Consider the following 14,443-nt stretch of genomic DNA (forward strand, 5'->3'; position numbering starts at 1 on the left):
GGACCCGTCGGCCTCCTTGAAAGACAAGAAGGGATATTTCTCATCATTCTTCGGAGGCAAAAAGGTAAATGAAGTAGTTTATCCTGTCAAAGTGAAACTGACCACATACACGATCTTTTCTTAGAATGAATAACCGAAAAGCGTTTCTGATGTTAGCACTAGACGTACATAAAGAAATAACACTTTTTTTAGAGAGAGAGAGAGACTGAGAGGACAAAAGAGAGAGAGAAGAAAAGATACAAGAGACAGACAAACAGACAGACAGACAGACAGACTAAGACAGAGAGAGAGAGAGAGAGAGAGAGAGGAATCAAAAACAAATAACAGAATAAAAGAAAGAAAAAAATAGAGAAAGAAAGAGCGAACAAATCGCGTGATGCGATTTGAAAACATTTACACACACACATGCACGCACACCGTGGCACACACACACACACACACACACACACACACACACACACACACACACACACACACACACACACACACACACATACGCGCACGCACACATACCACCACGACCTTCGTCTCGATTCCCGCTCTATTTAAAAACATGTAGTCAAAATTTAACTAAACGTAAAAAGACTGAATAGAAAACGTTAACACTTCCTCTAAAACGCATCAAGCTTTCCTAGTTTTTGCCTTTCTCGCTCTCAACATTTCCTCGTTCTTCAACCCGAGTTTTGTCCTCAATGTCCATTACTTTCAAATGTGTTGTATCATTAGCCCTTAGGCGTTTGCTTCGTGTTCGTGCATCTAGTTTTGGAGATCGTTAGATCGAGGTTCTAGCGAATGTTTTTTTTTTCTTTTTGTGGTTAAACCTTCCATTACCTAACCTCGCTTTAAAAAAAAAAAAAATTTAACTTTAAAAAACAATAACTTTAGTTCGTCATGAAACAAAACATTGACAGCTCAAGACATTAAAGCTGTGAAAATGCGCTTCCGTTTTAAGCAGCGGTTTAATTCTCGCCCATTTTTTCTTCCTGTTTTTTTGTTTTGTTTTGTTTTATGTCGTGTGCTTCTTTTCACACCTTTTTTTCTCATCGTGAAACAGAAACATTGACAGATCAATACATTAAGCGGTAATAGTGCGCTCTCGTTTTAGGCCTCTTTTTTTTTCCTTCTTGTCTGTGTGTTTGTTAAAGGCCCAGACCTTCATCTCGTGTAAGCTTTCATGTGCATCATCACAGATCTTGCCAGGTTTTTACATGTTAGAAGAGCATCCTTCCACTTGAACTTATACAACAAATCAACAGCCTGACTGCTACGTGCGCAGTGTGGGAATTTGTGTTGTTGAATTCATTCTGCAGATTGACATAGGTGTCATTCGGTAAATTAATTCGTTAAAAAAGAAAAAAAAAGAAAAAACCCAAGTCCGCACAGGCAGCAACCAGGCTGATGACTTTCTGTCTGTTTGTTTGTTTGTTTGTTTGCTTGCTTAACGCCCAGTCCACCACGAAGGGTGATATCAGGGCGGTGCTGCTTTGACATTTAACGTGCGCCACACACAAGACAGAAGTCGCAGCACAGGCTTCATGTCTCTCCCAGTCACATTATTCTGACACCGGACCAACCAGTCCTAGCACTAACCCCATAATGCCAGACGCCAGGCGGAGCAGCCACTAGATTGCCAATTTTAAAGTCTTAGGTTTGACCCGGCCGGGGTTCGAACCCACGACCTCCCGCTCACGGGGCGGACGCTTTACCACTAGGCCACCGTGTTGCGGTTATGACTTTCTGTTATAATGTCCAAGAGGAAGGATGGTGTTATCACGTGCAAAAGCCTGAACAGATCGGCGGTGGTGCACATGGTCGTTTACACGAGAAGGGCTGTACCTTTAAGGAGAAATTCCCTTTTTGTGTCATGCCCTTTTGCATAACTTCCATTGTGACACAATGGTGTAAAACGCCATAACGGTGTAAAACTGTCACAAGCAGGTAACTGTGCTTTGTTCTGGGGCACCCATTGCATTATTATTATGTAAACATATGCATATTAGTCTGCAGTTATCCGGCGTAATACTTCTTGTGCTTATTTTGAGTGCGTCTGTACGGCGGTTGTTGTTGTGGGTTTTTTGGTCCGTGTGTTACGATATCTCACGTATGCTCATAGGGAACGAAAAAGACTCGATCATGACGTGACCTTCTCTCTGCACTGAGTCCTGAGGGGCCGCAATATTTTTTTCCCCTAATCACCAAACGAGCGCGTATTAAGTTGAAGTTACACTGCCAGCCAACAGCCGTTTTCATCCGAAAATACAGGAATAACAAGAAATTCCTCCGAGGTAGGAAAAACACCCCCGTTGGTCAAAGGGAAATAACCATTCTCACTGCCACCAACTGAGAAGGTTATTTCCCTTTGACCATTAATATGTCCCTCTATAAGTCCTTGTAGAATCTTAATCCACCAATAACTCCCTAACCGTGTGTTTGACTGGTCCCAATTGTAAGGACCGTCTCAGGAATGTATAGAACCTGTTCACCAAGTTTGGTGACGATCGGTCCGTTCATTCTTGAGATCTATATGCGAACACAAACACACAAACACACAAACAAACAAACAAACAAACACATCGACCGAATCCTATACACACCCCTATACCGGGGGTGTAAAGAAAGTGTCAAACAATTTCTGTTACCTCTGTATGCTGCCAAGAATGCTAAGCTCATCCTTATAGCATCATCAAGTACAGCTGTTTTTTGCGTGTTGAAATTGGTTTTGTTTTTCTAACATGTCTTTGTCTGAGCTGTCTTTGTGTTGGGGAGAACCGATATCTTTTGTTTTTCAACTTTATGAATATAGGATTCAACAAGTCGCGTAAGGCGAAAATACAATATTTAGTCAAGTAGCTGTCGAACTCACAGAATGAAACTGAACGCAATGCCATTTTACTCGTAGCATCGTCAGGCCACCGCTCATGGCAAAGGCAGTGAAATTGACAAGAAGAGCGGGGTAGTAGTTGCGCTAAGAAGGATAGCACGCTTTTCTGTACCTCTCTTTGTTTTAACTTTCTGAGCGTGTTTTTAATCCAAACATATCATATCTATATGTTTTTGGAATGAGGAACCGACAAGGAATAAGATGAAAGTATTTTTAAATTGATTTGGACAATTTAATTTTGATAATAATTTTTATATATTTAATTTTCAGAGCTTGTTTTTAATCCGAATATAACATATTTATATGTTTTTGGAATCAGCAAATGATGGAGAATAAGATAAACGTAAATTTGGATCGTTTTATAAATTTTTTTTTTTTTTACAATTTTCAGATTTTTAATGACCAAAGTCATTAATTAATTTTTAAGCCACCAAGCTGAAATGCAATACCGAACCCCGGGCTTCGTCGAAGATTACTTGACCAAAATTTGAACCAATTTGGTTGAAAAATGAGGGCGTGACAGTGCCGCCTCAACTTTCACGAAAAGCCGGATATGACGTCATCAAAGACATTTATCAAAAAAATGAAAAAAACGTATGGGGATTTCATACCCAGGAACTCTCATGTCAAATTTCATAAAGATCGGTCCAGTAGTTTAGTCTGAATCGCTCTACACACACACACAGACACACACACACACACACACACACACACACACACACACACACACACATACACCACGACCCTCGTCTCGATTCCCCCCTCTACGTTAAAATATTTAGTCAAAACTTGACTAAATATAAAAACTTGAAATGTATGTGTGTCTCATATCAACCGTCTTCCTTTCGGTATGTAATAATAATCGTTACAAACTTTACAAATGGCCTCCATCCATCTCACTGTGAGACTCAGAAAATTAGTCCAGCTGGAAACGCGACGCCAGCCGCCTCTAAAATTAACCTGCCCTACGTTCCTTTGCAAGAGCGCCCTCGGCAGTTGCTTTCTGTGCTTGGGAAACGACATGCTTTTGTGCGAGCGGGTTCAAGATGGCGGACGAATGTCAGCCAATGAGCGATGCAATCGAGTTTGCCAGAAGAAACCGTCATTCAGACTACTAGCGAACACATGTTTATGACAACGTCGTAGAATACGATCGTTATAGGTAATATTTTCAATCAAAGTTGCTTTAAACAATTTTATTCAGCAAAATTACATATAACAAGTCCGCATACAATCAATTAGTAAATGGAGCACAACAAGCAAAGCTTATAAACGTGCTCTTAAAAGCAATATGATATTTGGTTTGGCGGACGATACGGGGAACTGTAGAAGGGAAAACGAAGGAGAAAAAATCAACAACTAAGCAAAATACAGATGCAAAAGCAACAACATCAAGACAGTTTAAAGACTAACAACATACAATTTAACACACACACACACACACACACACACACACACACACACACACACACACACACACACACACACACACACACACACACATGTCGTCCGCATTAGGAATGCATTCTGAATCGGATAAAAGTTGACTTTAAAATGATCTAGAGTTGAAATACTTTAATCATCCCTAAATTATTGCAATGCGTGCGCTAGAACCGCCGTATTAAAGAACGTTTCGTCGTCAAAAAGAAACTCAAACACTATAGCTGCGGCCTCTATTTTTGTTTTCCTGTGCACCAGCTCATATTAGGAGCCACCGCACGGCGCTGCACAGTGCCTTCCGCGAGAACCGCGTTTCATTTGTGCGACGGTAAAACGTTCTGGGACGTCTTCGCTGCGAAACGGCTGCAGCGGTAGAGCAATTAGCCGTCACCGTAGGTAGGCTATACGGAAGTACAAAGGCCAGTACTATGGATTGGCATGTTGCATTCTTTGTAGAACTCTACCTGTAGAACTCGATGTCATGGCTGAAAACTAGAACAGTAGCCGGTTGAAAGGTTATTGCAGGATCATTCTTCGTCTTGTTCAGTTGAACGTATCCCCGTTTAAAAACACAGTCCTTCCGGTGATTATTATCTCAGATCTGTTAAAACATTTACATAGAATAAGACCATCCCTCCACATAAAAATATACCCAACTTAACATCCTGACTGTTTCTTGTGCAGAATGGGATTTTTTTTATGAATAATTGTTTTCAAATTGACACTTTTGTGAGTTAGCAAATTAATTCATTAAACACATTCACACACACACACACACACACACACACACACACACACACACGCGCGCGCGCGCGCGCGCAAGCTCGCACGTACGCACAAACACACGCACGCACACACGCGCACACACACACACACACACACACACACACACACACACACCGTGACACACGCACACGCACGCACATACACATACACATACACACAAGAAGCACCCAGGTTGTTTATATTGGTGTATATCGTATGTAAATGTCTGGGCAGATATAATATATGATATAGCCGAACTATCCGTTTTCACGGGTAGGGATGTGCCTTTAACAACTGCGGGTCCACTGGGTACAGAGAAGGTGGCACTGTTATTCAAATGGGAAAATTACGTGTACGACCATTTTAATCACCCCGCCATGTAGTCAGTCGCACTCCGTCTTCGGATGAGTCCAGTCTTCTCTGAGCTGATTTTCTGATTTCAGATTTTTGATAAAATTCACTTCTAGTTTCCAAGTATGAATGATGAATGGAAGGTATAGCAATTGCTGCAAGCACACGCACACACCTGTGCTGCAAGCTATTACCAAAAAGATCCTCCTGTCTGGGTGCTGTTGTTTGTGATCACTGTCTGATTTCAGATGTAAATTTTAGACAAATAATATTTGACAAATGCTAGCAAACAGGCATTTCAAAATATAAAATGGACATTAAAAGTTGATTACAGAATACAGTATTTATTGAGCCAAGTGACATTAAAAAACATTAAGTGACATTAATATTTCTCTCAAAAATATTTCAATAAATTGCATGGTTAAACAGCAAATCTACGAGAGTAAATAAACAGCATCCATTTAGAAATAACAATAGCTTGAAAGAAGACTAAAAAATAAATAAATAAACACGCAAACGGACAGGCGTATTTCAGCTTAAATTGGCATTGACTTTGCAACATGTCCAAGCGGCATATGGGATTATCAACAACAACAACAACAACAACAACAACAACAACAACAACAACAACAACAACAACAACAACAACAACAACAACAAATGCGGCTGTGTGTGTCAGTGTTGAACAGAAGACTTGTACAGCCGCTCTCATGCGTTCGTAAAGGGACATTGTCCACCAGGAGAAAATGTTTTTTCCCGGTGGTTGTCGTCGTTCTTGTTGTTGTTGTCTCTGTTTTCGGGTTTTGACTAGCCAAGTATTACTTTTGCATCGATGATAGCTATGTATAATCCCGGGTTTTAGCCGTCATTTTTTGTTTTTAGTTGGGTTTTTTTTAGTTTCAGGCCGACAGATTGACTAATTGTGTTAATATCGCTTCACGCAATTTTTTTTTCTTCTTCCTTCAAACAAGAACCAAGACCAGTCGAGTGACGAGGACTGGCAGACAGGCCTGATGGGTCTGAGTGACGCCCTGCTGATGGAGAGGACCCTCAACAGACAGCTGATCGACGTCGCCAATGGAGCCGCCCAGAGAGGCGACAGACACGTGAGTGTTTTTGCTATGTGTTTCACCTCGTTTTACATTTTCGCTTCTCTTTCAGTGCAGTGGCATTCAGATGATTATAGTGGTTCAAGTCAACGCAGACTTTCTCTTTTCATTGTTGTTGTTGTTGTTGTTGTTGTTGTTGTTGTTGTTGTTGTTGTTGTATGTTGTTGTTCTGGGGGCCGGGTAGCTCCGTTGGTAGAGCACTGGACTTCGACTGGGGTTTGAATCCAGGGACGGACACCGGTCAACTTTATGTGCAGACTCGGAGATGGTATCAATGTCTCACCCCCGTATTACCGTCACAGTGGCACGTGAACGACCTCGGTCATTCTGCAATAAGTGCAGCTGGCTGATTAACCTAAACACACGCACACACACACACACATATATACACACACACACACACACACGCACGCACGCACACACACATTCACACACACACTGACACACACACCTTGGTAGCGCGACACTTTTTGCTGCTAGCTTTCCACTAGGAGGTACCGAGCAATAGGATAACAAAGTAAATGGAAAGTTGTTGTTGTTGTTGGTGGTGTTGTTGTTGTTGTTGTTGTTGTTGTTGTTGTTGTTGTTGTTGTTGTTATTGTTGTTGTTGTTGTTCTTCTTCTTCTTCTCCTTCTTCTGGTGTCTTCTTCTGGTGTCTTCTTCTTCTTCTTCTTCTTCTTCTTCACCCGTAGCACACACATTTCTGCCTTCCTAAGAGGCTTTATACTGCAGCATGTCTGGCTCTTAGGCGTCATGGCGTGACATTCCGCGTATTTCCTTCCTTCTAAGAGGACGCTACGGTTGTCTTCTTCTTCTTCTTTTTCTTCTTCTTCTTCTTCTTTTGCTTAGTAATATTTATTGATTGGCTAGTTATTATGACTATCGGTAAAACACTATCAAAACAAGCAGCAACATCATCCGCTCGCAACCTGCAACACCCTTCTTGACAAGTGCCTTATTGAATGTGATCGAAAAGAGGGTTGTAATCTAAACAAGTCGCGTAAGGCGAAAATACAATATTTAGTCAAGTAGCTGGCATTTTTCAGCAAGACCGTATGCTCGTAGCATCGTCAGTCCACCGCTCATGGCAAAGGCAGTGAAATTGACAAGAAGAGCGGGGTAGTAGTTGCGCTAAGAAGGATAGCACGCTTTTCTGTACCTCTCTTTGTTTTAACTTTCTGAGCGTGTTTTTAATCCAAACATATCATATCTATATGTTTTTGGAATCAGGAACCGACAAGGAATAAGATGAAAGTGTTTTTAAATTGATTTGGACAATTTAATTTTGATAATAATTTTTATATATTTAATTTTCAGAGCTTGTTTTTAATCCAAATATAACATATTTATATGTTTTTGGAATCAGCAAATGATGGAGAATAAGATAAACGTAAATTTGGATCGTTTTATAAATTTTTATTTTTTTTTACAATTTTCAGATTTTTAATGACCAAAGTCATTAATTAATTTTTAAGCCACCAAGCTGAAATGCAATACCGAACCCCGGGCTTCGTCGAAGATTACTTGACCAAAATTTCAACCAATTTGGTTGAAAAATGAGGGCGTGACAGTGCCGCCTCAACTTTCACGAAAAGCCGGATATGACGTCATCAAAGACATTTATCAAAAAAATGAAAAAAACGTATGGGGATTTCATACCCAGGAACTCTCATGTCAAATTTCATAAAGATCGGTCCAGTAGTTTAGTCTGAATCGCTCTACACACACACACAGACACACACACACACACACACACCACACACACACACATACATACACCACGACCCTCGTCTCGATTCCCCCCTCTACGTTAAAATATTTAGTCAAAACTTGACTAAATATAAAAAGGAATCGAAGAACATGATCAGTAAATCGGAAGGAAACACGCGGAATGTCACGCGATGACGCGGTATAGGCCCTTTCTAAGAGCCAGACATGCTGCGGTATGAAGCCTCTTAGGAAGGCAGAAATGTGTGTGCTACGGTTGTCTTCTTCTTCTTCTTCTTCTTCTTCTTCTTCTTTCTTTCTTTGTTTGTTTTTCTTTCTGTCTCTTTTTTGTTGGACGCTTCGATTTAACTGAAATGCGAAAAGACGTCAGGGATATAAAGTGTCGTTCTAGAACTTGTTAAATTGATAGATGGATGGATGGATTGATCGATGGACCTATGGATTGATTGATTGGTTGTTTGATTGGTTGGTTGGTTGGTTGACGATTGATTGATTGATTATAACAAGGGACGGCCTTTCTTGTTCACAAATTTTACGATCCATAACTGTTTCAGTTGCGTCACACCATGGAAGACGTCTTCCTGGGACAAAAGACAGAGCGCATCAAGAAACTAGCTGACGTCATCACGCGACTACGTCACTACACGGGAGAGGAATACCCTCTGGGCGAATACGTCATTGACTTGGAAATGAGCGGCTAAAAAACACATTAAAGGACACTTTTAAAGAACCAGATATATTTTCAACAAAATATCTTCAGCTTGCCATGTTTTCCGTTAAGTAGAAAAGGGAATTGCTCTGTATCACCAAAGTAAACAATACTTACACAAAGTTTCTTCATTGATGTTTCTTTAACTGTACGGCGGCACACGGTGGTGGGGGTGGGCGGAGGGGGGGGGGGGCGGAGGGGGGAGATGTGGGGTGGGGTAGGAAGGACAGAAGAGTGTAAGGCTTGGCGGATGCATGTGAGGTTTAGTGTGTGAGTGTGTCACAGTGTGTTTGTAGCCCTAAAATACATGCCGCAACCCAAGCATGTCGGTACAACTAGTCTACCTATGTAAAACTCGGACCGCGCTTCCGCTTCAGTCGAGGCAGTATACAACACAAGCTGAAGAAATATAATGCCGTAATGTCCAAAGTAATATGACATCTCCGAGCTGAAAGGTGCTTTAATGAAGGCAAACGAACCATACGAAGGCAAACGAACTTTAGTCGAATTAGTCAGATGAAAGGCAAGGTGTCACTGTCAGTTTAAATCCTTCAGCGTGATGTGACGTTTGGTGGGCCAAGGCCGCTGACATTTTGCACGCATGGCAGTACGCAGTTGAAAGTACAGTAAGAGAAAGCGTTTTTGTTACCAATATGGCAGGAAACTACCTCGGTTTTGGGGCCTACTTCTTCTGTGACCTCTACCAACCGGTGATGAAGAGGGTCTGTGTCCCAAAACCGTTTAGTATCACGTAGTACAGTGATGTATTTGGTTTCATGTTTTGGCATGTTGCAGCTCATTGTTCCGGATCATGACTAAAGGAAATTTTGTCGGAAAATGCAAACTGACAAACCCTTTAAAGTGTGGTTTGGCTGAAAACACTATAAAGGTATGTGTAGCTGTGGGATAGTTTGTGTGAAGGTTTTGACTGGTTATATCCTCATCTGCGACACACACAAAAGATCACTGAAATCGTTGCTTCAACTGTGACAGTGCTCTGAGGCGCTCGATCTCGGTCTTTAAACGGCCTACCAAAAAAACCGGAAAGACTTACAATTTGGAACACTAAACTGATCTGAAATTTACCCTAAACACTCTTACAACGAACCGCGTAAACACTGTTCATGAAGTTCTCCGATATCGATCCAGACTTTCTATTCCTGTGTCTTTCGGTCCAGACGACGATTACTGACCACACACTTCCTCCCGCAATGTTCTCAGTCTAACATCATTGACTGCCTATCACCTATAGTCGCACGGGGGGACTTGGGGAATACGCTAATGCTATAGAATCTGGTACTACATGTTACCAGATAACGTTATTGTTCTACTTCTTTCCTCCTACCTTTGTTTCCGTGATTCTCCTACAACATATTGCTCAGATCAGCTGGCAACTGGACTCGCGACGAAACTGAGACTAAGACATAAGACATAAGACAATGTATTGTCAATTCAGATTCAGATTCAGATTCAAAACTTTATTACGAAGGGATGAAGATTTTAGGCGATGCCTAATCTTCCAACCTATCCCTTTTAGACATACATGACATTATCCATTACATAATAATTTACATAACACGTTTAAAACAGCCAAAAGAATAACTAATTAACTCTGAATTTGTAATCGGGTTAAAACTAACAAAAACAATGCGTAGTTATAATAACGAGGTTCGTGCAATATTAAAATAATGATTAAGATGTAATGTAATTATAGCTCTGATTTTCAAGTGTAGGTAGAGAAATATGATTGACAATAGATTTTTTTTTAGAACATTTTCTTTAAAAAGACGAAAGGGTTTGACATGGATATTGGAAGTATATTGGAAGTGATTCCACACAAGCGATCCCCAGTAAGATAAACTGGATTTATTCAATTAAATTAGACTATAATATTGACCTTGGTAGTTGTTCCAAATTCTTTTGACCATCATTTTCGGTGATTTTGCACAGACACTTGTTCAGTCCTCCCAGAACTCCAAACAAAAAACCCACACACAAACAAACAAACACAAATTTTTTTTTTAATCCAAAAATAGGCGTCAACATTCGCGTTTTATGTAACCCGTTTTAAGAGTAACTTACAACACTCCGACGTTATTGCCTTCATAAATATTTACTTTACTGGCTGGAGAGAGTCGTGTATACCATTAACTATGTAACTTCCGTGTTGATGCAAGTGAAAACAATCCGGCTGTCAGCGATGCAACAAAGAAATATAAGCCGTTGACGAAACAAACACAAATGCACTGAAACAACACGCAAGCACGGAGAGAGATACATACATATAATCAGTCTGACAGGCAGACAGACAGACAGACAGACAGACGCACGCAAGCACCGTGGCAGGCATACACGCACGCACGCACGCACGCTCGCACCAACAGACCGACCGACCGAAAGACAGACACTGAGACAGACACACGCACACATACACACACGCACAAGCGCACGCATGCGCGCACACACACACACACACACACACACACACACACACACACACACACACACACAGACACACACACAAACAAAAACTCGAGATTTCACTTTCGGGAAACTTTAGCTAATTATTCTTCCAATATGCAGTGAGAGCGAACGGGAACAGATGTCACACTTTCACATGTGAACAAGTAATTGACATCTAATGCCTTCGATCGTTATCTCCCCCCCCCCCTCCCCCCCTCCCCTAATCACCAACACCACACACCCAAACACAAACATGCTCTTTAGGGTCACCACCATAAGCTTGAGCTTGTTGTTGATCCTTGAAGGCTGACATATAGTCCTATCTAATTAGTTTAATTACTTCCAGGGCTTTTCCCATCGTTGCGGGGATGTATAAATTAAGCTTCCTGCAAAGTTTTAGGTTTGAAGTCCTTACCAATTACGAGAAATAATTAATTCTTTATTGCTATGTTTAGCAACAGGACTTGGGCTATTTTTAGACCGTCAACACAAGACAGTACAGCTTCGTCAATCCCCGCGTGAAGGAAATCGCTCACCTTCCACGTGCAAAACGTCGTGATATTGACACGCCAGATTAGCGCGGTAGCGTATTGTGCTAAGCAGGAAAGCGCGCTTTTCTGTATTCTTGTTAACTTCGCAATTTCCGGAAAACATCCACTTTCACTTTGAGACTGTTCTGTTTACATTCGACACTATCAACACCACTTTGCAACACTGAAATAATTTTTTCTGTGTTCGAAAGCTACAGCCAATCGTTATTATATCCCCTTAGGTACAGTTTTATAACATTATTGGCACATGTAAACAATATGAATTAATTAATGAACGCTACGTATATGGCAGCCTTTAACATGTATCAGTTCAAATACCTATGAATTGTTGAATAAACACTGTTCAAACCAACATGCTCTTTTTGGAAACTCGATGAAACACTTTTTTGTAAGTTGGTCTTTGTGTTGACAGAGAAATTGAACACGACACGCTAACCCATAAATATTCAATCTCCTTTTAAGTGTCTATTCATTGGCTTTAATCGCATGCTCAGAAGATTTCGTGTTTGTTTTCCTCACCGATGTCCTTGACATGCATTTTCTATCGTCTTTTTTTCCATATAGATGAGAATCAAGACGAGGGTGATGGTGAATGTATGTGTGTGCGTGTGTGTGTACAGATGTTTATGACATTTTGCACGTGCAGGTCTAAGATCATCCTGACCTCAGGTCAAAATGAGTTCGGCTCATTCTCTCCCTGACAGGATGCCTTGAGTTTCCTTGTCTGGCAAGGAAACCGACTTTTTAATTTTTTGTTGTTAACATATTTAGAGCTTTTTGTAATGTATTATTGATATGAGCAGATTCGCGATCGTCGATAATGATTTTTCATGGTGTTTTGTAATTTTTAAATTACAAAGGAATTGATATGTAAGATAGTTTCAAGCGAGCTATTTTTCGCGGCTGTATTTACTGTGCAAACAACTCTAAATATGGCAAAAGTGTCACGTGATAATCAACCGTTTGGTTTCCGCGCTCACTGGAGCAGACGATTTTTTCTGTAACCAGTTGACAGTGATGAAACCATATGTTACGGTCTCCTTCCGGCAGCAGTCCCAAAATTTCGACTTGTTTTGACCTTAGAACGATGTCTTTATCATAACTGTGAAGAACAGAACGGAGATCACTGTCGAAGTCGGCCAATCTGCAATCATTTTCGTCTCGCGAACACTGATCTCAAATTTAGATCAGTGATCGCGAAAACCATATGGGAGATAACTCTGTATTTTTGTTTTGATAGATTCGCGTAGGACTGTAGCGTCCGGTCAGGGAGAGAATGAGCCGAACTCATTTTGACCTGAGTTCAGGATGGTCTAGGATAATATTCCCAGATGGGTTTTTTAAAATTATTAATGTCTTTGATGACGTCATATCAGTTTTTTTGCAAAAGTTGAGGCCGCGCTGTGGCGATCGCATTTTTTTGATTGATCGAAACTTTTGTCAGGACAATGGGATCCCATTTCAGCTCGGAAGCTTGAACATTAAAGGCACAGTAAGCCTCCCGTAAACCATCACAGAGCTCCCCGAGCGTCTAAATACAGTACAAGCATTCTTCCATTTGAACGCTCACCGAACGGGAACATCCTGGCTGCTTTCTGTCGAGCGTGAGACATTTTCAAAGAATTTATTTTCGTAGACTTGTTCCGTTAACAACAACGGCGCCTCGTTTTTGCGCTAGACCTAACTTTTAAAATCTAAATAATAAATTGACAGCTTGTTACACAAACATTCTTTAATCATAAAAGAATTCGTTTTTCATCAAGACAAGATCAGAACAATTCGAAGTTGTGAAAGTTTAAAAAAAGAAAAGCCCGGAAGCAGGGTCACGCAAGGGTCGTAGCAGACGACGGCCGGTTTATCAGTGCAAATCGCCGTTCCTCTCAACAGTCAAAAGCCATCGCTAGAGTTCTTGTGAACCACAGCCGTTGTTTCGTGCATAAAAAAAACGTGCTATTGTAGATAAGCTCACGTCGAGTCGCATTCAAATGACTAACTATGACGACTGCATTGTGAAAAGGGAAAACTGGATCACACGGGTTCACGATGGCTCAGGGGTAAGATAAACCACGCAAAAATAAATTCTTTGAAAATTGTTCGCTCTTTACGGAGGGCACCTAGGATGTTCTCAATTGGTGAGTGTTTAAATGAAATGGTGTTTGTACTGTGTGTAAAAGCCTGACCGTATCTGTGATGGTTTACGGGAGGCTTACTCTGCCTTTAATTTATTTATTTGCTTGATCATTTAAAATGGTATTTCTTATCAATTACTGATTCGAAAAAAATATACAGATAACTTATTTTTACTCTGAAAATGAGCTAAGAAATAAAGAAAATGTGAGTGTGTGTGTATGTGTGTGTTTGTGTCAGTGTGTGCGGGTGTCCGTGTGTGTGAGTATACCTGCGTGTGTGCGTGCGTGTGTGTGTGTGTGCGTGTGTGTGTGTGTGA

General features: G+C 40.9%; 1 protein-coding gene across 1 annotated transcript in view; it reads left to right on the plus strand.

Annotated features, from left to right (window-relative positions):
* The window catches only part of LOC138983152 (yolk ferritin-like), a 22,918-nt gene extending 13,813 nt beyond the window's left edge, over positions 1-9,105 (plus strand). The window contains exons 8-10 of the mRNA XM_070356561.1: positions 1-64; positions 6,409-6,543; positions 8,829-9,105. The exon at positions 1-64 is cut by the window's left edge and continues 23 nt beyond it. Of these exons, the coding sequence (XP_070212662.1) occupies positions 1-64; positions 6,409-6,543; positions 8,829-8,975 (346 nt within the window). The 3' untranslated portion in view covers positions 8,976-9,105. The remainder of the gene's footprint in view (positions 65-6,408; positions 6,544-8,828) is intronic.
* The last annotated feature ends 5,338 nt before the right edge of the window (positions 9,106-14,443 follow it).

Source organism: Littorina saxatilis, linkage group LG12 (assembly GCF_037325665.1).
Source record: "Littorina saxatilis isolate snail1 linkage group LG12, US_GU_Lsax_2.0, whole genome shotgun sequence".
In the NCBI taxonomy this organism is placed as follows: Eukaryota; Metazoa; Mollusca; class Gastropoda; order Littorinimorpha; family Littorinidae; genus Littorina; species Littorina saxatilis.